The 27,252-nt window shown below is 46.1% G+C and overlaps 2 protein-coding genes across 3 annotated transcripts in view; one reads left to right on the top strand and one right to left on the bottom strand.

Moving 5' to 3' along the window:
• LOC132388121 (zinc finger protein 436-like) overlaps positions 1-27,252 on the top strand; it is a 329,833-nt gene that overhangs the window by 28,104 nt on the left and 274,477 nt on the right. The window lies entirely within an intron of this gene.
• Positions 1,590-25,543, bottom strand: LOC132388126 (NACHT, LRR and PYD domains-containing protein 12-like). 2 transcript variants are annotated; one of them, XM_059960490.1, is made up of 10 exons: positions 25,486-25,543; positions 23,235-23,399; positions 18,925-19,012; positions 17,872-18,038; positions 16,800-16,971; positions 16,638-16,703; positions 8,907-10,644; positions 7,741-7,827; positions 2,051-2,218; positions 1,590-1,886 (listed from the first exon to the last, which is right to left on the bottom strand). In XM_059960490.1, the coding sequence occupies exons 1-10, from the start codon at positions 25,498-25,500 to the stop codon at positions 1,799-1,801; spliced, it is 2,754 nt and encodes a 917-aa protein (XP_059816473.1). In that variant the 5' UTR covers positions 25,501-25,543; the 3' UTR covers positions 1,590-1,798. The 2 variants fall into 2 exon arrangements, with proteins under 2 accessions (XP_059816473.1, XP_059816474.1); XM_059960491.1 differs by lacking the exon at positions 25,486-25,543 and having other exon boundaries at positions 18,925-19,017; positions 23,235-23,381.

Genomic DNA, 27,252 nt, shown 5'->3' with positions numbered 1-27,252 from the left:
TCTGAGTCTGATCCCGGGTGTGTGTGATGGGACGATGCAGAGGGAGATTCACTCTATGTCTGACCCCTGGATTGTGTTATGTGACGGTGCGGAGGGAGATTCACTCTGTGTCTAACACCGGGAATGTGTAATGGGACAGTATGGAGGAAGATTCAATTTGTGTGTTACACCAGAGTTGTGTGATGTGAATAGTGGAGGGAACTTCTCTCTGAGACTGACCCCGAGTGTGTGTAATGGGACTGTATGGAGGTAGCTTGATATTGTCTCTGACCCGGGAGTGTGCGATAGGACGGTGAAGAGGGATATTCAATCTGTGTCTGACCCTGAGGGAGTGTAATTGGTCAGTATGGAGGGAGATTCACTCGGTGTCTGACTCCCAGGAGTATGTGATGGGACAGGCCATCTGGACCCCTCTAGTCCGTGCCGAACGCTTTCTCTCACTAAGTTCCACCGACCTGCACTCAACCCATAACCCTCCATTCCTTTCCTGCCCATATACCTATGCATTTTTTTTAATGACAAAATCAAATCTGCCTCTACCACTTGTACAGGAAGCTCGTTCCACACAGCTACGACTCTTTGAGTAAAGAAGTTCCCCCTCGTGTTGCCCCGAATCTTTTGCCCCAAACTCTCAACTCATATCCTCTTGTTTGAATCTCCAATGGAAAAAGCCTATCCACGTCAACTCGATCTAATCCCCTCATAATTTTAAATACCTCTATGAAGTCCCCGCTCAACTTTCTACACTCCAAAGAATAAAGACATAACTTGTTCAACCTTTCTCTGTAACGTAGGTGCTGAAACCCAGGTAACATTCTAATAAATCTCCTCTGTACTCTCTATTTTGTTGACATCTTTCCTATAATTCGGTGACCAGAACTGTACACAATACTCCAAATTTAGGCTTACCAATGCCTTGTACAATTTTAATATTATATCCCAACTCCTATACTCAATGCTCTGATTTATAAAGGCCAGCACACCAAAAGCTTTCTTCACCACCCTATGTACACGAGATTCCACCTTCAGGGAACTGTGCACCATTATTCCTAGATCACTCTGTTCTACTGCATTCCCCAATGCCCAACCATTTACCATGAATTATTTCAGTTCATCGGCTGCAGGTTGCAGCAGTAACCCCAGGTCACTGTTTCTCCTCCAATGAGACTAAAGTCCGACACCAAGACAGGAAGTTACAGCGGTTTATTGATATCATCGTGACAAATGTAAATTGATTCACTCACAGTCAGACACAGTTAACTGATCGGCGACAACAAGTGACAGGATGAATAATCATTCCCGTTTCTCACCGTCGCTCTGCATCGGCGAACCGATGATTGTAAAATCACACTTCAGGGCCGTGTCCGGGATCGCTGCAGATCCAGTGTCACTGCTGAGGTATTTGTCAATGTAACACTATTATATCCGCCAGACTGCTGAATGTACCGTCCTCAGCAAAGGGAGCAGAAGGATTCTCTCCCGGGATAATCCCACCCCGGGACACCGGTGTCCCAGAATAAACCCCGGACCCACGTTGTCTTCATGTCTGTGTAATTCCCAGGTGTCTCACGTGGGGAGACTCGACCACGCACATCCGGCGACGAAGCTGCGTCGCCGGACAACAGGCGGAAATACGTCACTGCGGGACCATTCTGATGTTACCGAGCACGAGGCAGGAGCCGGTTCCCTTCAAACCGTTGGGAATTAAACTAGGCGCGTGGTCATTAAAGGTAAGGGCGGGTGTTAAAGGGGAGGGCGGGGAATCGGCAAAATGTCCCCATCCGGCGGGCGGGGATGTTCACACCATCACTGTCAGTCCGGATCTGGGTCCCTGGAGAGCTCTCAGTTCCTTCTCCCCGGTCTCACTGAACTGATTCCCCCACAGCCTGAAACAGATCGGAGAATAAAGGTGAAATAAACAGATTACACAACAGTCACAGTAACAGGGGACCGGGGTGAATGTTTCAACAACACTCACAGACAAATATCACCAGAAAACCCGCGGATCCGCTGATATTTTATCACATTGAACATTATTACAAACACTCACAGGATCCACTGCAGACTCGGGAGGGTCAGTATGAGGCGGTGGAGAGCGGGGACAGATCCGTCAGTCAGCGAGTTGTAACCAAGGCTCAGCTCCGTCAGTGATGGGTTTGTACTGAGAGCGGAGACGAGATCCTCGGCACCAGAATCTGTGAGACCGACATCCTCCAGCCTGGAGATGAGAGAGACTGAGGGTGAAGGTCACAGAGAGGCAGGAGACGGTATAAATCCCCAGTGTTTATCAGTAACACAATTACTGATTTTTTTTTTCCTTCAACACGACTGCGCAAGTCAGCCAGTGAGAACAGCGAGAAGAGTTTAAAAGGAAGACAGATTTACAGAGCGAGCGTCAGAGGAGCGGGAGACAGAGTAGGAAGGCTTTGGCTCAACGGGGCTTCGGCGATAAAGGGTCGAGGCGAGGTAGGTTAACTGTTTACAATACAGACAGAGAGTATGTGTGTGAGGCTGGTTTTCTGTGCTCGGTGTCAGATGTGGAAGATCCTGAAGACTCCCAGCCTCCCGGACGGCAACATCTGCACCCGGTGTGTCGAGCTGCAGATCCTCAGGGACCGAGTTAGGGAACTGGAGATGCAGCTCGATGACCTTCTCTGGTCAGGGAGAGTGAGGAGGTGATAGAGAGGAGTTACAGGCAGGTGGTCACACCGGGGCCACAGAAGACTGAAGAAGTGGGTCACAGTGAGGAGAGGAAAGGACAAGAAGCAGGTACTAGAGAGTATCCCTGTGGCTCTACCCCTTGACAATAAGTTCTCCTGTTCGAGTACTGCTGGAGGGGGGACGGTCTACGGGGGGGGGGGGCGGAGCGGTGGGTGTGGGGGAGAAGAGACAGTGGTCGTGCTTCTGGCACAAGAGTCCGGCCCTGTGGCTCAGAAGGGTAGGGAAAGGAAGAGAGAGGAGGTAGTGATAGGGGAATCTATAGATAATGGTTCAGACAGGCGATTCTGTGGACGCTGGAAAGAAACTCGGATGGTAGTTTGCCTCCCAGGTGCCAGGGTTCGGGATGTTTCAGATGGTATCCAGGTTATCTTGTAGTGGGAGGGAGAACAGCCAAAGATCGTGGTACCTATCGGTACCAGTGACATAGGTAGGAAAAGGGAAGAGGTCCTGAAAAAAAGACTATAGGGAGTTAGGAATGAAGTTGAGAACAAGACTGCAAAGGTAGTAATCTCGGGATTACTGCCTGTGTCACGCGACAGTGAGAATTGGAATAGAATGAGTTGGTGGATAAATGCGTATCTGAGGGATTAGAGCAGGGGGCAGGGATTCAGATTTCTGGATCATGGGGTTGCACTTGAATCCCAGGGGGATTGATATCCTGGCAGAGTGGTTTGTCAATGCTATTGGGCAGAGTTTAAAAGAGGATTTCTAGGGCTTGGAAACCAAACCAAAGTAATGGAGGAAAGGGAGGTTGGCTCACAAAGGGAGAAAGTTTGGAGACAGTGCGAAAGAGAGGTTAGGCCGGTGATAGAGAAGGGACGCACTCAGTCCGATGGTTTAAGATGTGTCTATTTTAATGCGAGGAATGTTGTGAACAAAGCGGGTGAGCTTAGAGCGCGTGGATCTGTACTTAGAGATATAATGTGGTGGCCATTACAGAGACTTTGATGGTGCAGGCACAGGAATGTCTATTTCGAGTGCCAGGCTTTAGCTGTTTCAGAAAGGACAGGGAGGGAGGCAAAAGAGGTGGGGGCTTGGCACTGTAGATCAGATATAGTGCCACGGCTGAAGCAAAGGAGGAAGTCATGGAGGGTTTGTCTATCGAGTCTGTGTGGGTGAAAGTTAGGTACAGGAAGGGGACAATAACTCTACTGGGTGTTTTGTATAGACCACCCAACAGTAACAGGGATATCGAGGAGCAGACAGGGAGACAGATTCTGGAAAGGTGTAATAATAACAGGGTTGTTGAGGTGGGAGATTTTATTTTCCCAACTATTGATTGACATCTCTTTAGAGTTAGGGGTTTAGATGGGGTGGAGTTTGTTAGGTGTGGTCAGGAAGGTTTCGACGCAATATGTAGATAAGCCTACAAGAGGGGAGGCTGTACTTGATCCGGTATTGGGAAATGAACCTGGTCAGGTGTCAGGTCTCTGAGAGGGAGAGCATTTTGGACATGGTGATCACAATTCTATCTCTTTTACCATAGCACTAGAGACGGATAGGAATAGACAAGTTAGGGAAACCTTTAATTGGAGTAAGGGGAACTACGAGCCTATCAGGCTGGAACTTGTAAGTATAAATTGGAAACAGATGCTCTCAGGGAAACATACCGATGAAATGTAGAAAATGTTCAGGGGATATTTGCGTGGGGCTCTGAGTAGGTACTTTCCAATGAGACATGGAAAGGATGATAGGGTACAAGATCCGTGGTGTACAAAAGCCCTTGTAAATCTAGTCCAGGAGAAATGAAGAGCTTACGAAAGGTTCAAAAAACTAGGTAATGATATGAATCTGGAAGATTATAAGGCTGGCAGGAAGGAACTTAAGAATGAAATCAGGAGAGCTAGAAGGGGCCATGAGAAGGCCTTGGCGAACAGGATTAAGGAAAACCCCAAGGCATTCTACAAGTATGTGAAGAGCAAGAGGGTATGACGTGAAAGAATAGGACCTATCAAATGTGACAGTGGGGAAGTGCGTATGGACCCGGAGGAAATAGTGGATCCAGCAAATAGTCGATCATTTGCTTCAGTATTCACAACGGAAAAGGATCTTGGCGTTTGTAGAACTGACTTGCAGTGGACTGAAAAGCTTGTGAATGTAGATATCAAGAAAGTGGATGTGCTGGAGCCTTTAGAAAGCATCAAGTTGGATAAGTCACCGGGACATAATGGGAGGTACACCAGGCTAATGTGGGAAGCAAGTGAGGAGATTGCTGAGCCTCTGGTTATGAGTTTTGCATCATCAATGTGGACGGGAGAGGTTGCGGAGGATCGGAGGTTTGCAGATGTTGTTCCCTTGTTCAAGAAAGGGAGTAGGGATTGCCCAGAAACTTATAGGCTAGTGAGTCTTACTTCAGTGGTTGGTAAGTTGATAGAGAAGATCCTGAGAGGTAGGATTTATGAACATCTTGAGAGGCAAAATATAATTAGGAATAGTCAACATGGCTTTCCCAAAGGCAGATCGTGCCTAATGAGCCTGACTGAATTTTCTGAGGATGTGAATCAGCATATTGATGAAGGTAGAGCAGTAGATGTAGTGTATATGGATTTCAGAAAGGCAATTGATAAGGTGCATTTGATAATGTAAGGAGGCATGGGATCCAAGGGGACATTGCTTTGTGGATCCAGAACTGGCTTGCCCACAGAAGGCAAAGTGTGGCTGTAAAAGGGTCATAATCTGCATGGAGGCCGGTGACCATCACCGTGATTTTAATAAATGACTTGGATGAGGATGTGGAGGGATGGGTTAGTAAATTTGCTGATGACAGAAGGGATGGGTGTGTTGTGGATAGTGTGGCGAGCGGTCAGAGGTTACAGCGGGACATTGATAGGATGCAAAAACGGGATGAGAAATAACAGATGGAGTTCAACCCAGATAAACGTGAGGTGGTTCATTTTGGTAGGTCAATTATGATGGCAGAATATAGTATTAATGGGAAGACTCTTGGCAGTGTGGAGGATCAGTGGGATCTTGGGGTCCAAGTCCATAGTACACTCAAAGCTGCTACGCAGGTTGTCTCCGTGGTTAAGAAGGCATACGGTGCATTGGGTTTCATCAGTCGTGGGATTGAGTTTAAGAGTCGAGAGGTAACTTTGAAGGTATATAGGACCCTGATCAGACTCACTTGGAGTACTGTGCTCAGTTCTGGTCGTTTCACTATAGGAGGGATGTGGAATCCATAGAAAGGGAGCAGAGGAGATTTACAAGGATGTTGCCTGGATTGCGGAGCATGCTTTATGAGAATAGGTTAAGTGAGCTCGGCCTTTTCTCCTTGGAGTGACGGAGGATGAGAGGTGACCTGATAGAGGAGTACAAGATAATGAGAGACATGGATCATGTGGTTAGTCAGAGGGTTTTCCACAGTGTTGAAGTGGCTAGCACGAGAGGACATATTTTAAGGTGCTTGGAAGTAGGTACAGAGGAGATGTCAGGGGTAAGGTTTTTTACGCAGTGAGTATTGAGTACGTGGAATCGGCTGCCGGCAGCAGTGCTGAAGTTGGAAACCATAGTGTTTTTAAGAGCCTCCTGGATGGCTACATAGAGCTCGGAAAATTAGAGGGCTATGGGTAAAGCCTAGGTAGTTCTAAGGTAGGAACATGTTCGGCACAGCTTTGTGGGCCGAAGGGCCTGTATTTTGCTGTATTCTCCATATTATATTATAACATATCATATTATATTGCTGTATTCTCCATATCTGAAGATAGACTGTCCACTGACATTTTTTATAAACCCACTGACTCCCATCACTACCTTGATTATACCTCTCTCCACCCGGCCAAATGTGAAAATGCAATTCCCAGTTCCTCAGTCTCCGCCGCATCTGTTCCCAGGATGAGGCTTTCTTTTCCAGGACATCCCAAATGTCCTCTTTCTTTAAGGATCGTGGTTTCCCTTCTGCCGTCATCAATGATGCTCTCACCCGCATCTCCTCCAGTTCCCACACTTCGGCCCTCATCCCATCCTCCGATCACCACAACAGGGACCATGTTCCTCTTGTCCTCACCTACCACCTCACCTGCGTCCGATTCCAGCATATTATCCTCCGAACCTTCAACAGGACCCGACCACTAAGGACATCTTTCCCTCTCTACCCCTCTCTGCTTTTCGCAGGGGTCATTCCCTCCATGACTACCTGGTCCACACGTCCCTCCCCACATATCTCCCACCTGGTACTTGTTATACACCTGACCCTACATCCCCACTCTTGCCACCATTCAGGTCCCCAAACAGTCCTCCCAGGTGAGGCAACACTTCACTTGTGAGTCTGTTGGGGTCATCTATTGCATCCGGTGCTCCAGGTGCGGCCTCCTCCACATCGGCGAGACCCCACGTAGATTGGGGGACCGCTTCTTCGAGCACCTCCGCACCGTCCGCCACAACAGACAGGATCTCCCGGTTGCCACCCATTTCAACTCTGCTTCACATTCCCATTCGGATATGTCCATACATGGCCTCCTCTACTGCCATGATGAGGAGCAATATCTCATATACCGACTGGGTAGTCTCCAGCCCCTTGGTATGAATATCGAATTCTCCAATTTCTGGTAATTCCCTCCCTTTCCCTTCCCCCACCCCGCTTTCACTTTGCCTCCTCTACTAGCTACCTATCACCTCTCATGATTCTGTCTTCTTCTACTACCCATTGTGCTTTCCCCTTATATTCCTTCTTCAACTATCCTGCCTATTCCCTCCGTGCTTCACCTCCCCGACCCCTTGATCTTTCCTCTGATTGGGTTCCCACCCTCCTCCCACATTCTTTATAGGGCCCCTTCTTCAGTCCTGTCGAAGGGTCTCGGCCCGAAACGTTGACTGCTCGTTTCAACGGATTCTACCCGACCTGCTGAGTTCATCCAGCTTGTTTGTCCGTGTTGATTTGACCATAGCATCTGCAGTATACTTTGTGTTTCCTGTATTCTGCTGTATGTTTTCTATGTTTTCTTTGTTTCTACTGATCACATTAATGTTCAGCGTCAGACACCCAGTGACTGTAAACACAATCTCTCACAGTCTGGTACTTACCACAGTTTCTGTATTTTACACTCCGGGTTCCTCAGAGCCGCAGACACCAGTTTCACTCCTGAATCTCCCAGTTCATTCTGCCCAAGGCTAAACACAAACAAGTTGATGAACAGTGATTGAAACCATGGGTCTGAGGGAATTTCTCTCACTGGGATATTTCAGGAAACATTAAACTCTTCAGCAAATCACTGTTCGGGGTTCCCATCACTGTCAATGAATCTCACTGCCCAGCTCCAGGGTATTCGCCGAATGTCAGTAATTTAGTCTGTCGGTGTGACCCTGTAAACTTCACATATTCTGTCTCATTCCCCGATGGTTAGAAAAGTGTTCCTGCCATGAGAGGGTTGGGAGGGGTAAGGATGAAGGATGGGAGAAAGTCCCACAGTGAGGAAGTTTTGTGAATGGGGAAATGTCGATGGGAGACGGTGGAAGAGACCCCACCTGAGGAAAAGGGATAGGGAGACAGAATCTGCAGGAGGAAGGGGGATGGGGTTGAGAGGGTGTGAAGGGGCAAGAGCGGGCGAGAGAGGGGAGAAAATTCCCACAGCAGTATACGAATGGGAAAAGATAATCCAATCAGATGAGATCATCCAGAAATGGATCATACCGGAGGTGTGGTCTGAACTGAGGCCCACAGTCGGCAGAGGAGATGCGCCCATGGGCTATGGGTATCTGGTAGTGAGCACAGTCACACCGGTGGACTGATGATTATAGTCACACACAGGGAAGGGCAGGGGAGGACAATATCACAATGGTACTTCTTTACTTCTCACTGGGACAGTCTGCAGACGGACTCTTGTCCCTCACCGGGAAGGGGGTGTGAATCTCTGACCCACCTGCTGCAGTCAGTGTCGGTCTGGGTGTCAGTCACAGTGAGAAGGAACATTGTCAATGGACGTGTCACAGGCAGCGAGAAACACGGCCATTCCTGTGATTTACTACCATTAAACCAATGGCCGTTGTTCACTGATCTGATGAAGTCTCCAACATCCCTTCACAAGGAACCACAGAACCCTCCCATCCTTTGGGAATTACTGACTGATCTCCTGGTCATTTGTCACAATTCATCACAATCTGATTTGCTACAGTTTTACCCAATTTTCTTTACATTGAACCAACACAATGGAACAGTTTCACAGTTCAGAGTGAGAGATAAATCAAGTTACCTCAACTCCTGGCACTTGTGCAGCCCGAGTCCCAGCCGCTGGATTCCTTCACACTGAATGTGGCAGTTCTCCAGGTCGAGGTGTTTTATTGTATCACAGAGTCCGATGACATGAGACAGGACCGCACAGTCAATCGGGGTCAGTGTAATTTCACTGAATGAAAGTTTTTTCACAGATCCCAGCGCGTCCTGAGCCAGTCTACGATTCTGAGACTCAAACAGGTAGTGCAATGTGTTCAGGAGGCTCCTTTTACCAGCTTCACTCTCTGTGTTTCCACTCCGGCGTTTAACCTCCTCCTTCACCCAGTCAATCACCCGGCAGGTTGTTTGATGAGGAAATGGACCCAGAATCGCCTCCAGGCCCCGAGCTGTCATTGGGTTGGAGAGACCAGCAACAAAACGGAGAAATACCTCAAATCGCCCATCCTTCACGCAGTGGATTTCAGTGAGGAGTTTCATAATATCTCTGCAATCTGGGATCAGGAATTGTGCGACTGCAGCTACAAACTCTTGGATGGTGAGGTGTGGGAATGTGTACACCACGCTCCGGGCAGAATCCTCTCTCTCCAAAAGCTCCATCAGGAACCCGGACAGGAACTGGGAAGGCAGCAGATTGTAGTTGATCAAATCTCCATCTGTAAACACAATCTTCCTCTCGGACACTCCTCTGAAGGCCATCTGGCCAAGCCTGAGCAACACATCACGGGGGTTCTCAATCTCACGGCCGTGATTTTTCAGGATGTTGTAAATATAGTAGGAGTACAGTTGGGTGATGGTCTTGGGAACTCGCTGCGGGTCCCTGACTCTTTGTGTGAAGAAGGGACCCAGTGCCAGAGCGAGGATCCAGCAGTAGGAGGGGTTGTAGCTCATGGTGTACAGGATCTCGTTCTCCTTCACGTGTTTGAAAACAGCTGCTGCCACCATCTGATCTTCAAAATGCCTGATGAAATATTCCTTCCGTTTCTCACTAACAAATCCCATGATTTCAGCCCAGACCCTGATCTGAGCCTTTTCCAATAAATGTAACTCATTGGGGCGGGTGGTCACCAGCACTGAACACCCTGGGAGCAGCTTGCCCTGGATTAAACTGTACACAATGTCAGACACTTCACACCACCACTCGGGATCTGGGCACTGGTGCTTGGGTTCTGTATCTCTCCGACTGTCAGCAAAATCGATTCTATGTTTGAATTCATCCAAACCATCGAATATAAACAGCAATCCCTCGGGGTTCTTCCAGACCTCTCTCAGGATATTCCCAAAGTAAGGATACTGATCTAGAATCAGTTCCCTCAGGTTTATTCTGTTGTCAATGGAGTTTAAATCCCGGAATTTGAAACTGAAGACAAACTGGAACTGTTGGTATATTTTCCCCGTGGCCCAGTCATAAACAATCTTTTGAACCATTGTTGTTTTCCCGATCCCTGGGTCTCCGGCCACTGCCGCTGTACTCTCTGATTGGGATTTACTTCGGGAAAAGCTGCTCTGGAACAGCTGATCCGTCCGGAGTTTTTCCAGGTGTCCACGGAGATGTTTTTCTCTCCACTCCTCGTGGTCTCTGCCTCTTGCCCGCAGCTCATGTTCCACCATTTCCCGATCTCGAACAGTGGAAATGACCGTGAGCTCAGCGTATCGATCAACCAGCTGGAAAACCTTCACCTTCTCCCTCATCAGGATCGTGTTCACTCTCAGTGTTTCAGTTTGTGCCCGCAGAGTCTCCTTGTGTTTCTGTTGAACATCTTCCATGGGAACAGACAGTGGACAAACTGTTAGATGCCTCAACTCAGAACTCAGTATTTAAGCCCACAAGCGTTAGCTCAAAGCTATTGCATTAACTAGATTCATCAATGGATGCTCGTACAGTAAATTTCATTAACAGACAGAGAGGCCTTGTCTAGATAAACACCAGATCATCACTTTTCCACATTAATTGTGCTGTGAAGGTGAGTATTTCCCTGGTAGTTTACTGATCTCCGATTGTCTCGTACTGGACGAACACCCACCACTGCCACGGCTATCATTGTTCCTGTGGAAGAACTTTGAAAGTCCGATATTGATGTGGTGTCTAGAGATGTAGAAAAGGTTAGTGGGCATCCTCTCAGAGGAAGTGGTCGGGGAATCACAGTTCCCCCTCCCACCATCATTAATTCAAATTGCAAGGTGCATTTGTTTACTGGCACGTGCACTGTGGGTGGGTGATTGGGGGAGAAAATGTCAATAAAACTGTTCAGGAGGTTGAGACTGTCAGCATTTTGACACAAAACACAGACAATTCACACCTGCCATCATCACAGATGCTGCTCAGCTCACTGAGTTCCTCGGGAAAATGGTTTCAGACGGCAGATCTGCAGTCTCGTGTCTCTTAAAGGGTACGTGTTGTAAATTCTGAACAGATTGAAGATAAAGGAGAAAGAAATAATTGTTATTCCGGATCTGATGCAGCACAAAAACTCAGATAAAGAACACAATGGAAAACACAATAAATATAAATACATACGATACAGGAGTCACTCTGACCTCAGGTGGTTCTGACAGAAAATTTTAAAACCGTGATGGTGGTGGGGTGGGGGTTGTTAGTTGTGTAGGGGTGGCTTAGTCACTGGAGGTGTTGATCAGTCTTACTGCTTGAGAAAAGTAACTGATTTTGAGTCTGGTGGTCCTGCTGTGGATGTTACGTAGCTTCCTCCCTCATGGGAGAGTGGCAAACAGCCCATAGGCAGGATAGGTGGGATCCTTTTTGATGCTGCTGGCCCCTTCTTGGAGTCTTTCTGTTTATACGTCCCTGATGGAAGGTAGGCTGATGGTGCCGGTGATGCGTTGGGCAGTTTTGACTCCCCGTTGTGGAGCCTCCCAGTCCGACACAGTTATGCAGCATGTTGGCCTGCCCTCTGCAGCTCCGCTGTTGACGGACGGCAGTGTGGATGTGAGAACAGGTCAGACAATATCTGTGGAAATGGGGGATGCTACTGGTCTATGACTTTAAACACAAGTTTGAAAACCGTGCTGATTTCTTGTCGGGTGGTGAAGAAGAGAGCAGAGACCGAGGAATTCTGGTAGCAGGTAGTTCAGGATTTCAGTTGTCACAGGATCTGCATAGAACATAGAACAGCACAAGAATAGGCCCTTCGGCCTACAACGTTGGTGCTAGCATGATTCCACATTAAACTGTGATGTTTAAACCTTCTCCCCCTTTAGCTAACAATCTGCACTATTGTTCATTTTACCAAAATACATTACCATACATTTCCCAAAACTGTATTCCATCTGCCACATTTTGCCCATTCTTCCAATTTGTCTAAGTCTTGCTGCAATTCCATTGCTTCCTCAGCTACCCCTTCACCTATCTTAGTATCACCTGCAAACTTTGCCACAGAGCCATCAATTCCATTATCAAAATCATTGGCAAACAATGTGAAAAGTAGAGGTCCCGATACTAACCCTAGGAAAATCACTAATCATCAGCAGAAACAGGAAAGGCCCATTTTATTCCCACTCCCTGCCTCCTACCCTCAGGCCATTCCTCTGTCCATGCCGGTAGCTCTCCAGTAACGCCATTCGGATTGTATCTTGTTAAGCGGCCTCATGTGTGGCAACGTATCAAACACCTTCTGAAAATCCACCCTGCTTGGTATTTACTCAACGAACTCTAGCAAATTTCTTAAGGAAGATTTCCCTTCATATAAACTATACGGACTTTGACTTATTTTATCATTAGTCTCCGAATCTCGAAACCTGAACATTAATAATTGAATTGACTTTATTTCTTACATCCTTCACATACATGAGGAGTAATAATCTTTACATTACGTCTCCATCTGAATGTGCAATGTGCAATCATTGTAATTTAAAATAATTTATAGACTCCAACAGTTTCCCAATCACTTAACTTAGGCTAACTGACCTATAATTCCACAAACAAGAGAAAATCTGCAGGTGCTGGAAATCCAAGCAACACACGCAAAATGCTGGAGGAACTCAGCAGGCCAGGCAGCATCTGTGGAACAGTTGACGTTTCGGGCCGAGATGCTTCGGCAGGACCAGAGACAAAAAGCTGAGTAGATTTGAAATGTGGCGGGGGTGGGCAGAGAGAAATGCCAGGCGATAGGTGAAACTTGGAGAGGAAAGGATGAAGCAAAGATCTAGAAAGTTAGCTCTTGATAGAGACAGAAGGCCACGGAGAAAGAAAAAAGTGGGGGGGGGGGGTGCACCAGAGGGAGGCGGTGGACAGGCAAGGAGATAACATGTGAGAAGTACGAGGGCATGGGGAACGGTGAAGGGGGAGAGGAAGCTTTACTGGAAGTTTGAGAAATCGATATTCATGCCAGGATTTGGAGGCTACTCAAACGGAGCATAAGTTGTTCCTCCTCCAACCTGAGTGTGGACTTATCCTGACTTTGGAGGAGGCTGACATATCGGAATGAGAATGGGAAGTGGAAATAAAACGGGTGGCCATTGGGAGATGCCGCTTGTTCTGGCGGACACAGTGTCGATGCTCGGCGAAACGGTCTCCCAATCTACGACGGTCTCACCGAAATACAATAGGTCATACCGAGCTCATCTATGCCTCCGTCTGGTGCTCGCCCCATCCCTTTCTTTCCTTTCTTCCATGGCCTTCCGTCTCTTTCACTAACCAACTTCCTAGCTCTTTGCTCATCACTCCCCCTCCAAGTCTCACCTATCGTCTGGCGTTTCTCTCTACCCTCCCAGACCGCTCTCCACCCTTCAAACCTACCCCTCAGCGTGTTTTCCCCAGTCACACCAAATGTTCTCGGCCCGAAAAGTTGACTGAACTTTCTCCACAAACGCTGCCTGGTCTGCTGAGTTTCTCCATCATTTTCTGTGTGTTAGCCTATAATTTCAATTATTTTGCCTTCATCCTTTCTTTGCTGCCTTTTTGTTGCCTTTCATCCGAAATCAATGAAATTTCCATTCATTTTTTCTACATTATATTGCGTTTCCTCTTCTTTTATGCAGACCCCTGCTGCCTCCTGAGGCGTCATTTACATTAATCTCCCTGATAAGACCTGATCTCACAGTGTGTCTGGACCCTGTTAGGGAAGTGTGGGTTCTCACAGTGTTTCAGGACCCTGTCAGGGACGTGTGGGGTCTCACTGTGTGTCCGGACCCTGTCAGGGGTGTGTGGGGTCTCACAGTGTGTCAGGACCCTGTCAGGGGTGTGTGGAGTCTCACACTGTGTCAGGACCGTGTCAGGGGTGTGTGGGGTCCCACAGTGTGTCAGGACCCTGTCAGGGGTGTGTGGGGTCTCACAGTGTGTCAGGACCCTGTCAGGGGTGTGTGGGGTCTCACAGTGTGTCAGGACCCTGTCAGGGGTGTGTGGAGTCTCACACTGTGTCAGGACCGTGTCAGGGGTGTGTGCGGTTTCACAGTGTGTCAGGAACCTGGCAGGGTTGTGTGGACTCTCACAATGTGTCAGGACCCTGTCAGGGGTGTTTGGGGTCTCACAGTGTGTCAGGACAATGTCAGGGGTGTGTGGAGTCTCACAGTGTGTCAGGATCCTGTCAGGGGTGTGTGGAGTCTCACAGTGTGTCAGGACCCTGTCAGGGATGTGTGGGGTCTCACAGTGTGTCAGGACAAAGACAGAGGCATGTGGTGTCTCACAGTGTGTCAGGACCCTGCCAGGGACGTGTGGGGTCTCATAGCGTGTCAGGAACCTGTCAGTGGTGTATGGTGTCTCACAATGTTAGGACATGTGGTGTCTCCATTCAATGTATTCATCTGTGATAGGGAGTGTAAGTAAAGTTTGATCATCGACATTTTTACTTTAGAGAATGTGACCGTGGTGGAAATGATGCTCTTCAATAATCAGGGAGTGCATCTGTTTCATATTCAGAAATGGGTGTGGGAATTTCACTGTAGTGTCTGTTGCCTCGGCAAACAACAAGAGTAATAATGACGAACAAGCTTGTAGCAATTTACCAATCCCTTGGTGCAGGGAAACTGAGGGGTTTCATGGACCGGATGTGGACTGGAACAGCATTAACAGAGGTGACAGAGATGTGAGTAGTTTGTAAACTTCCTGATTCGTATATTTCTGCTCCCATATTTAAATTATCATCTTTGGCATTTGTTCTTGTAAATGAGGGTTCTGACCGAGATTTCTTATATTTCTTATAAGAGCTTCGAATAATCAGATGAATCATGGGCTACTGTAAGATTAATAATGTTCTGATATTTGCCTTTCCTACGCTCTCTCCTCTGTTAAATGTGAAGTTGAGTGATCCAACTCAGTCTGCAATGATGAAGCCTCACAATCTCTTGAGCCCATGCACTGCCCCGGGCTCCATTTTCACAGACTCGATGGGCTTCCGGATGTAGTGAGCTTCCCATCCAGACGGTCACAAATTAACTAATTGCAATATTATTTATAGATATTTCCAGACCTTTCCACCTTCCTTGCCGCGATCCCACAACCCTCGGTTTCCCTGTCCTAATTCCCATCTCTCATCCTTCCTCAGTGTCCATCACACAACACCGGCAGACATGAATTTCAGCTTCTGTGGACTGAGCTGAGGAATATGTCCCCCGGTCTCACCCTCTCTAACACTGTAGCAGTGTTTGCACTAGGGAGTGCAGATGTGAACACAGAGGGGTTCATCTGCTGCTCTGTGGTTGAACAGACCAGTTGGGATGTTACCTGCTTTTCTAATTAAAGTGATGCTATTATTACTATTCAGTGACTGGAATTTCAGTGGACGCCCAACTCTGAGAAAATATAATCTGCGGGAACTGGGGGAGTTTGGAAAATGGTTCAGGATGAGGCTGTTCAGGAGGGGCAGTGCCTGGCAAGGGAAGGTTTTCACTATTTGCTGTGAAGAAATATAAGTTTTTTTTTCCATTCTCCAGATCGCCCCTTCTCCACTCAGACTCTGGTGGGGATCTGTAGTTGCAGGCCCCAGAGTGGTGTGACCACTTTCCTCAAACGCGCCAGCTCTCTGCCTCTTTCCTCAAAATGTCCTTTGAAAACTCTCCCTCTAGCAAACACGTTTCCCTGCGTCTCACTGTGATCTCTGTCACAGTGCCAGTATTTACCTGGTCAGATCCTCGTGGCTCAACAACTGAACCGCCCGACGCAAATTACAACTGTTCGTGGAAACAGAGGTCAAGTTTCAACTTAATGAAATTTGCTTCAGCCTCATCTGGGCCATTGCGTAACGTTCCGATCGCCCCACTACCGGAGGGATGTTGAGGCTTTAGAGAGGGGGCAGAAGAGCTTTACCAGGATGCTGCCTGGTTCAGAGGGCATGTGCTGTCATGAGAGGCTGGAAATATTTTGATTGTTTTCTCCAGATTATCGGAGACCGAGGGGAGCGGTGACACAGGTCTACAAGATTATGGGAGGCATAGATAGAGTGGACAGAGATAATCGGTTTCCCACAGATGAAATTTCTAGTACCAGGGGGAATATATTGAAAGTGAGAGAGTGTAGAATGAAGGGGGATGTGAGGGGTAGGATTTTTAATCAGAGAGTCTTGGTTGCCCGGAACGCACTGACCGGTAAGGTGGTAGAGTCAAACTATTAAAAGCATTTTAAGAGACATCTGGATAGGCACATAGATGTACGGAGGATGGAGACATCTGGACATTGTACAGGAAGGAGAGATTAGAGTTTGGGTGTGTCTGATTTACTTCTCAGCTGTTTCGGCACAATATTATTTGTCTAATGGCCTTTTCCTGTGTTATACTCTTCAATGTTCAATGCACGTTCACTTACCTTTCAGCTCACTGAGAATCTTCAGTAAAACTTGAGCGGGGTTTGATGGATGGGAGGGATTACAACCTATTTGAATTTAAACAGATTGAGGGAATGATGTGTAAAATTTTAAAGTGCACTGTATTTAATCCAAATTTGAATTAATCGCTGATATTATCTCACCATATATCTGTATTTCCTTCAGCATTTTGTCCAACTCTGGAACACCAGTCCGCATTTTCACAAAGGTTTCCCACATCACCCTCCGGGCGCGGGAGCCTTTCTCCATCACCAGGCTCAGGAGGAGTTTAGAACTGTCCGCCTGCTCTCCCTTATCAGCGAGATCAGAGATTTTCTGTGAAGAGTAACGGTGAACATATTGGGGACTGACAGATTCACACAGAGAATGAGAAGTAAATGATGTGCTCTGTAACGGGATCACACTGAGCAGTCACCCGGACGGGTGCTGATCCTGTCTGGACATGGACTGTACATTCTGAGTGCAGAGCACATGGAGGGACATTTACCGTGAACCTGGTCCACCAGTCAATGAGATCTTGGCCGGCCTGTGACCGCTTCATTGACAAGGCTCCAAATCATTAAGTGATTCCTCACCAGATTTGGCGGTATAAAACAGAAATCATAAAATAACGATCACAGATGAAGAAATGAAACAGGAATTGTTTTTTTTTATGACGAATTGAGCGGTCACAGAGGAGTTGCAGAAAAGATGATGACGCCAGTGTCCAACTTGACAGCGGATTCCTGGAGGATATGTGATAACTTTCCTTTGCCTTTTCCAGTGGAGGTTTATTCACACTACAAGATGGCAGTATTCCCCGAACCATACCGCTTGCAGTTAGGGATCGTAACAGAATTATCTCCACCCAGACCAAACCAAACTCGAGCTCCTGTGGCATTCACAGATAACACCCCAGTTCTCACTGACAGCTTGCCGTCACACTGCACGATCTTCCCAGACTGAAACTTCCTGCCATATTTCCATTTAACTCTGCAAGCCCACACAACTGTTATTTGCTCAAGTCACTCCGAACATTGAGCAGCCGCCTAACAGATCGTGGAGTTTTTTCACCCCTTTCTATCACTGGTTCAGATTCACATGTTTGTGAATGCATATACAGTATTTATTTCCCAGTTGTTCTTTTATCTAATATAATATCCGATGAGTCAGATTTCCGACACCCATCAGTCCTGTGATGTGTGAAAATTCAAACCCATTCTCCCTCCCACTCACCCGATGTTCATCTCCGCTGAACTGATTCTCGGCCGTTAACGCCAGGCTCACTCCGTGCACCCCTCCTTCCATCGCCTGCTCCAGCCTGTCCCGGTAGATATCCGTCAACTGCAGCAGCTGGGAATCGTCCCAGCTTGCCAGGAGCTCGGTGATTGCTGAGCTCGGACCTGTGAAAGAGAATGAGGAGCATTAAAGAAATTACCGAACATATACTGGGCAGTAACTTTCTCTCTGGAACCCTAAAATCACCAAACACAGTCCGGAATATACACATATATATATCGGGACGGGGAGGGGTGTAGTGAGGAATGGGCTTGGGCCGGAGGGTGGGGGGCGCAGGGCATGTAGGAGGGGGTATAGTTCAATCTGTCGAAGGCTGGTCTTTCTTGTCCCCGGGGATACACCTCTGTGTTTGGGAAGGATTCTGTTTATTGCTGAGAATATAGTAACCATCACCATCACTCTCCTGGTACTGTCCATCACCACCGCTTTGCTCTGGGTTACTGTCTGCCTGCCTGGTCAACCCCTTCCTCAGCAAATCTCTGAAATTTGTCACAAAATGCTGGTGGTACTCAGCAGGTCAGGCAGCATCTATGGAGGAGAATAAACAATTAAATTTTCGGGCCAAGGCCCTTTATCGGACTGGAAATGAGGGGAAAGAAATTCTAAATATTGCCACATTACTTTCTATTCCTTGTGATTCTGACGCAAAACGTCGAATATTTATTCCTCTCCATGGATGCTACCCGACCTGCTGAGTTCTGCCAATATTTTGTGTGTATTTTTATTGGCCAAAAATTTAGCATCAGCAGAATGACTTGTCTTCTGGAGTAACTCGTTATTTAAATGTGCATCACAATCTGTTAGAGGAGCAGGAACAGACGGTAAATGTACTCCTTCAACGTGTGACTGTTTCCTCAGAGATGTTAACTCTCTCTCTCTCTCATCTCTCTGCTCAGTTTTCACAAATGTTTTGTGAATTGTCGATATTGAATTGAACACGGACGCAGAATCCGCAAAGTATTTAAAAAATAAAATAACTCCCCAACATACCCGTGTCCTTTCCCGATGTTGACGTCACTGGCTCTCCTTCACTGCTCGCAATTTGATCCATTTTGAGGACAGGTGTGATCAGTGTTTGCTGCTCTGTCACAAAAAAAATAACAAGAGGATCAAACAATAATTGGGGTTTAAAGGAGAACACAGTTTTGTTTTTAAACGGAGGCAAACACTTCCAAACATCTTGGGCCGATCCACTGAAGCCTTGACATGGCCGGATCCACCTGCGCCCATCCACCCACAGACACACAATGTCCATCTCCGCTCTCCATGGATTGTACACTGTGCAGGGATTCTCCGCGGTATCTACTCGCTACATTGCAGGCAATTCCCTTTTCGGAACCAATCTTGTGTTTTGGATCGGGAGTGACGTGTCAATGAAATGGCAAGCCAGGTTCAGCAGACAGCGCCCACGTCATTGTTGCTCCAGGTGGCGCTGTGGTGAGTAATGGACAAGTGTTACAGCAGTGTGGGTTAAAACGTTTCTGCTGCCCAATTTTACATCTATCCCTGTCATCACTGAAGTCTATAAATTTCTCAGTCACATTTGATTTTCACCGTCTCCTTTCAGTTTGACATCGCCTGGCTTTGACACCAATGGCAATATATGGTTTGAGTCTATGTAGAAACCCTGTGACATCCTGAACAATGCAATCTCAACCACAGGTTCAGGACATCTTGACCTGAACCACTTTAGTTTCTCCGGCAGGACTTTAAAACCATTATTATCACTGAAAATCGGTCAAGATTTATTTGAACATATCACCTGGTTAGTATCAGATAGTTAAATAGCACCTTGTTAAGCACAATGTAGACCCGCCATACATTCAAAACAGCTAGTTGGGAGAATAATCTTTGACTTAAATAATATAAAATGCTGGGATTATTCAACAAGACAGACTGTATTTTCATATTTCAGGTGGAAAACTCTGTATCGGAGCTGAACCTGTGTGTAGGAGCCGTGTAACTGTTCTCTATCTACAATGTATTCTGCGTTGTGTATTTATGATACTTTTTATGTTAACTTGTAGTATCAGTGGGGGAGTGGTAAATGTGAAGGGAGTCAGTTACATATTTGTGCTTTATTCCATGCGGTTCACATCTGGAGTCTGAGGGATGTCATATCTTTTGTTATTATCCTACACGTTGAACCTACACTTGGGTACACTTCAGTTTCATCGCTTCAAGATTGTTTGCTGATTGCTAATAAAGGATTGAATACATATCGCCGACATTTGTAACAATCATCACTGGAGCTGAGGGGACGACATGCAAATAAAACAAATCTGTGGGGTCGCCAGTAACGGCAACTTGGTTTGTTAGAATTCACCGCTATATTCTCAACAGATGTTTCTCAATCTGCCGATCATTTAAAATATTCTGATGTACTTAGTGAATACTTTGCTTCGTTATTCACAAGTGAAAAGGACCTTGGAAGTTGTGGGGATGACTTACAGCGGACTGAGACGCTTGTGTGCAGAGACTTCAACAAAGAGAATTGCTAGAGCTTTGGAAAGTCATAAAATTCGATAAGTCGCCGAACTGGATGAGATGTACCCAGGCTACTCTGGAAAGCGAGGGAGGAGATTGCTGAGCCTCTGGCGATGATCTTTGCATCATCAATAGGGACAGGAAAAGTACCAGAGGATTGGAAGATTGCAAACATTGCTCCCTTGTTGAAGAAAGGGAGTAGAGATAACCCAGGAAATTATAGACCTGTGAGTCTGACTTCAGTGATGGGCAAGTTTTGGAGAAGATCCTGAGAGGCAGGGTTTATGAACATTTGGAGAGACATGGTCTGATTAGGGATAGTCAGCACGGCTTTGCCGAGGGCAGGTCACGCCTTATGAACCTGAGTGAATTCTTTGTCGATGTAACAAAACACATTAATGAAGGTAGAGCAGTGGAAGTACTGTATATGGATTTCAGGAAGACGTTAGCTGAGGCTCCCCATGGAAAGCTCATTCGGAAAAGAAGGAGGTATGGATCCAAGACGACATTGCTTTGTGGATCCAGAGCTGGCATGCCCACAGAAGGAAAAGTGCCGTCGCAGATGGTTCAAATTCTGCATGGATGATGGTGACTAATAGTGTTCCGTTGGGATCTGTTCTGGGAGCCCTTCTGTTTGTGATTTTTACAACTGACCCGGATGCGGAAGTTGAAGGATGTTTGTAAGTTTCTAAGTTTGCTGATGACACGGAAGTTGGGAGTGTTGTGTACCGTCTGCAGGGTTGTCAGATGTTACAGTGCAACATCGATAGGATGCAGAATTGGGCAGATATGTGGCAGATGGTGTTCAATACTGATCTGCGTGAAGTGGTTCATTTCGGTAAATGAAATTTAAAGACAGAATATAATATTAACGCGAAGACTTTTGGCAATGTGTTGGATCAGTGAGATCTTGGGTTCTGTGTCGATAGAACACTCAAAGCTGCTGCCCACGTTGACAGTGTTGTTAAGAAAGCATATGGTGTGTTGGCATTCATCAGTCATGGGATTGAGTTCAAGAGCGAGAGGTAATGTTACAGATATACAAGACCTTGATTAGACCACTTGGGATTACAGTGTTCAGTTCTGGTCACCTCACTACAGGAAACGAAATGGATCATATAGAGAGCGCACATAAGACATTTACAAGGATGCTGTCTGGATTGGGGATCGTGCCCGATGAGAATAGTTTGAGTGAACTTAAATCCATCGCCCTTACAGACTCCTTGGAGAGGAAGAGCGGCATTAAATAAATTAGCTTTTTGGATCTTTCCCAGGAGTTAGGGTGGTAAACATCTGGCGGCGTCTACGGAGGGAACTCCTTAATGAAGAAGCTCATATCCCGATTGGTTGGTATGCTAAAATGGCATTTTCTGTCACCAATGAGAGACAAGTAAATTTCACGTCACTTTACGAGAGATACCGGGCACGCGCAGAATGCTTAAATCTTTTCAACGTCAGCCCGGGAGCGCGAGCGTGACGAAGCTCCGCGAGAGGGCGCGCGTGGCACAGTGGGCGGGGCGGTTAGCTCGTTCGCGTGGTAGATAGGGAGACTGCAGAGCCAGGAACAGAGAACTGGGAGCGAATGAGTCATGGTCGATCCGCAACCCGCTGGGGTTCAACATTAACGCACAAATCTCGATGTATATTGTTAATCAATGTAGTGTTTCTTTTCAGTTCCACAATATAATTAATATGCAGAAATTATATTGTCTTACACTAATTGAACTGTCAGAACTTTTCTAGTCAACACAACAATTGCATAAGTGGACCACTCGGCTGATCTGATTTAAACTTGCGTTACACATTCCTCCATGTTCATCTCGATAACACTTCAACCCCATTCTTTATAAAGAAACTGGGATTTGAATGGTATCACAGGCTTTAATTTCAGTGTTCAGTGAGTAGAAAGAGTTCCTAACTCCTGCAATTAACACTGGCAAACAATAGGAGTGTGGGAGAGGGAGTGGGGAGGAGAAGGGGAGCGGGAGCTTTTGCTGCTTTTCACTACATGATGCCCTGTCCACAGCCAATCCTCCCACAGTCTCTCCGAACATTGGATATACATAATATCAACAGCTTCATCATGTGACCCAACACGCTGCTTTCCAACCGAAATCACTGAGTTTAAACCGATTCCGGCAGCTCCAGCAGTCCTGGCTGCAAGGACATTCGTTCACCTCAAGTACAGGTATAACCCATGCTTCGGTACAGGGTTAAATGGGAACATTGCAAAACCTATTTCTGCTTAATCGCAGATTCATAGGTTCTGACAATTTGTTAGCAGAAAAGTACTTGATGACGACAGGGTATATAAATGTAAATTATTGGTTGGCATCTGATGGTTTAGACTGAATGAAATGTGGTACTGGGACATTTGGCTTCGAGAGAGTTTGCTCTTAGCAGAGCGATATACTCCAGGGCAAGTATATCATTACAGCTTGTAATAGACAGAGGAGTCAATGACATGTTGCTGTACTTCATGGTAATTCCGCATTTCTGCAGTCACTACAGCAGGAAGCAGTTGCGGCGTCTTCTAAAGGGAGGAAATTCTCAACGCGTTTGAGATTATCATGACATAACACAGACAAGCAAGGAAACATCAGCAGTAACAAGTTTGAAATGAGCAAACAATCTGAGGAATGTTCGTGGCTTCACAGAGCTGATGCTGACAGTACGTTAGTATATCTGGAGTGATTGCAACTGGCATAACGGGCACTTCTAGGTTTATTCACTCTTACTTCAGCTGTTTCCTGCCTTCCTTGGTACAGAAATGTAATTTCTAAAGGACCAGTGTTAGAGCAAATGAGACTCACCAAACTTTCTCCTGACTGAATCAATGGAAATTCCGAATCAGATGGGTTCTCTCGAAATGGTTCTCTCAGTCCTCGGGCTGGTTTCCTTGTTGCTTTTCCCTTGTCTTCAGTTGTGGTTTGCTTCCAGCTGTGGTCTTTTCTTTCAATAAACCTCTCACCGCAGGTCTATATCCAGAGAAATAATGAAGTATGTTACTAAAACAAACGAGAACAAAGCATTAACCTGAAATTTAAATCTGGAACGCATATGTCTTGACCAGAGTGAAGAAATCTGTAACTGCCCTTCACTCTTTAGAAAGCCTGACATGGGATACAAAAGAACAGACACAAGATGCTGGACGGACTCATCAGGCCAGACAGCATCTGTATGTCGACGCTACTCTTTTCCATTGACACTGCCCGGCCTGCTCAGTTACTCCACCATTTTGTGTGTATTGCTTGGATTTCCAGCATCTGAAGATTTCCTATTGTTTGTGATGGGATACAAGGAAGTCATCACTCAGTCATGGTGTAAGATACAAGTCATAATATGTAGGAGTAGAATTAGGTAATTCCGTCATTCCAGTCTGCTCTATAATCAATCATGGTGGATTATATTTCCAACACCGTATTCTTGCTTCCTGCTATAATTCTCAACCTATTTAGCAATCCAGAACATGAATATACCCAAGGATAGCCTCCACCACTGTTTGCGGTAACAAATTCCACAGATCAAACAACCTTTAGCTGAAGTAATTGCTTTAACCTCTGTTTTAAAGTGAAGCTTTATTCTGAGGCAGCTCGCTCAGTTCCCAGACTCGTCGTCCAATCCAGACACCCTCTTCGTTTTCAAAGTATCCAGACTTGTTGTTATTCTGTTGGTGTAGATAATCACTCCCGCCCCAACTTCAGCCCCCCCCAACAACTCTAGATTTTGTTGGGGGGGTTGATTTACTTTTCTGCTGGTTTGGCACACCATTGTGGCCGAAGGGCCTGTTCTTGTGATGTACTGTTCCATGTTCTGTTCCATCTCCAGCATCTTGAGTTTCTGTCTGACTCCCACTGGCAGATAGACAGGAGGCAGTGGGGGGTGGGGGGGGGACTTCCAAACCTGAATTGAATTCTGAAACGCCGGTCTATTTCTACTGGTGCATATTTAATCACAGCCTCTCCCTGTAAGGGATGGAATGGGAACTCATTCTCTTCTTTGCTTCCAAACTATAGAATCAAATACCTGAGTACAGAACAGAAATACTCGCTCAACATCTTATAAACCCGGACAACTTGATCCCCTGATTCATTTTATCTGGGTCAAAACATGCGTGGTATCCCAAGATCCAACCCCAGAGGGTCACAGCCCAAACATCTTTTCCACATCTCACACTGGGTGTTCCCACATCTCACACTGAAAGATTCACGTTATCAATATCCAGCCACTGGAGACGTCTGCTCTATTGCAGAATGAGGAACATCCAGCCGCATCTGTAAAAGCACCAACGTAGACCGAAGCCCAGACACTGACCGTTCCATTTTCCTGGAGACCACATCCCAAGATTGTATCTCAAGCACCAATTCTCCCATGGCTCTTTGCTGCCGGTGCAGTGTCTCAGCTAATCCCAGTTCAAAACCTTACACTCCCACACCAACTTGTGACAGAACTGGAGCCTGATGATCTTTGGTCTGCACAGGGATCCGACGGAAAACATGGGTATTGGGTCACAAAGAGGGTGCTGATACATTTCAAATTTCCTCCACAGTTACATTGAACAGATTTGTTCACTATTTTATTGTTGAGTGCGGTGTAGCCCAGCCGCCACTTTCTCCGTCGTGTAACAGGAATAATATGCTCTAAATATAACGTTGGGAATATAGCACTGGCAACTCAGTATAAGAGTTTTTATTTTGTTTCTTTTGATGAAGAAACGATTGACTATCTGCAAGGTGTTTGACACCCAGAACAAAATTGCCTAAATACAATCCCTACAATCTTCTTCAATGTATCCCGGACAGCAAACGCTCAAAACATCCTCGTATCTGAGGCCACTGTCTCTCCGCTGAGAGTCAGCAACCAGAGAGTGATAAACACGTTCAACACTCTCTGCAGCTCTGGTGAGCTGTTGCCCTGGTGACGGAGGAAGTGGCTCGCAAAGATAACCGAGCGGGGAAATAACAAACTCGGTGTGACACGTTCTCGGTTTCATTCTGACAATGATGAACTGAACATTCAGCCATTTTGTAATGGTGATACTAAAATTACAGTGGTTGTACTTACCCTTTCCAGTTGCATTCAGTAAATCTCACTGTGGTACCTGCTCTACAACACTCTGAGCAGTCAGACGCTGGTCTAAAATATAAACACATTGTTGGATACGATCCGTCTGCAACAAATGTCGATTATGTGTAGAAGTTTCAATTTAGATTCATAGAGCCTTTAGAGCACAAACGCAGGACTGTTAGCCCATCCAATCCGTGGTATGTTCGGTGTGGTCCCATTCCCCTGCACCCAGACCATAGCCCTCTAAACCTCCCTCATCCATACAACTAACAAATATCTCTCAAATATCACAACCGAACCTTCATCTCTCACTTCTGCTGGGAGCTAGATCCACATTCGCACCACACTGTGAGTGAAGTAGTTCCCCCTCAGATGCCCCTTACATGTGTCACTTTTTGCCCTAAATCAATGACCTTACCCAACCTGAGTAGAAAATGCCTACCTGCATTCACCCTATTTATACTATCATAGATTTCTATATCTCTAGCTGGGTTTTCCAACCTGGGGTCCATGGACCCTTCCTTTAATTGTAGGGACCAATTGCATAAAGAGTTGGAATCCTGCTAGGATACCCCCTCATTTCCCTGTATTCCAGGTAATCAGGTTCTAACTTGTTCAACCTATCACTATAATTATTTCCTGAAATACCAGCAAAGTCCTTGTAATTTTCCCGGCACTCTTTCACGCGTATCTATATCTTTCCTCCCAGTAGCTGACCGGAACTGCACACAATTCTGCATATTTTGGAATCACCGTGTCTTTTACAACTCTAGCATTAATATCCCAGCCCTTCTTCGAAATAGCCTGCGTTATAAAGGTCAATATGCCCAAAATTCTCTTTACGAATCTGGTGCTGCCTTAAACATCTGTCGCATCCACGCCGGGACAATCAGGCTCAAAACAACTATTTTTCCCAAGCAGCAAGCGGTATCAACACCTCTACTCACTAACCCACCATCCACACACCACCCACTACTGGTTTAAAATTTCCTGAAAGTTCCAGACACTCCTGTGCCTAAAGTAACTTTATGGATAGACAATCAATATCATTCTCAGTATGTCCAGGCTCTCCTCTGCCTTTACAGACAGACAATCAATGTCATAGACCAGAAAATTGTGCAATATTGCAAAGGAAGAATGGCGGAATGAAAAATGCAATGAAGTAGAATGACGTATTAACAACAGCTGAGAAATGCACCAGAAAATTAAGAAAGTTACTGGCATTAAGAAAACCTCGTCTACAGGATGCATAGGATCAGCAGACGGATCCATCCTAACAGATCCAGATAAAGTATGTTAGAGGTGGATTCAGTATGTAGAGCAGCTTTTTGAGATAATAGAGTGGAACCCCCATATATGAAACACCCTAATTCTGGCCCACCTATTACCAAAGAAGAAATAACTAAAGCAATGAAACAAGGTAATGCCACCGGACCTGATGGAATTTCAGTGGAAATGATACAAGCCCCAGAAGATCTGGGAGTAGATATTTATTTTGAAGAGTTTAATGGCATTAATGAGTCTGGTGTATTGCCTGACGATCTCTTGAAATCAGTATTTATAACTCTGCCTAAAATTCCTGGAAATATTGACTGCGAAAATTATAGAACAATCAGTCTGATGAGTTACATTATAAAGATTTTGTTGAGAATTGTTATCAGTCAAATTAAAAACAAGTTAAGGCTTAAAACTTCTAAACTTCAATATCGGTTTATGGAGGATAGTGGATCTTTCAACGCAATTTTCATCCTGCGAATGCTTTCA

Source organism: Hypanus sabinus, unplaced genomic scaffold, assembly GCF_030144855.1.
Source record: "Hypanus sabinus isolate sHypSab1 unplaced genomic scaffold, sHypSab1.hap1 scaffold_266, whole genome shotgun sequence".
In the NCBI taxonomy this organism is placed as follows: domain Eukaryota; kingdom Metazoa; phylum Chordata; class Chondrichthyes; order Myliobatiformes; family Dasyatidae; genus Hypanus; species Hypanus sabinus.
This window is presented reverse-complemented; position numbering and strand designations above follow the sequence as displayed.

Excerpts from the sequence above, each read along its gene's own strand:
- LOC132388126 (XM_059960490.1), bottom strand. Across the intron at positions 18,039-18,924 it reads AACATCGGGAAAGGACACGG|GTCCGAGCTCAGCAATCACC; the intron begins GTATGTTGGGGA and ends TCTCTTTCACAG. Across the intron at positions 2,219-7,740 it reads TGTAAAATACAGAAACTGTG|GCTGGAGGATGTCGGTCTCA; the intron begins GTAAGTACCAGA and ends TCTCATCTCCAG.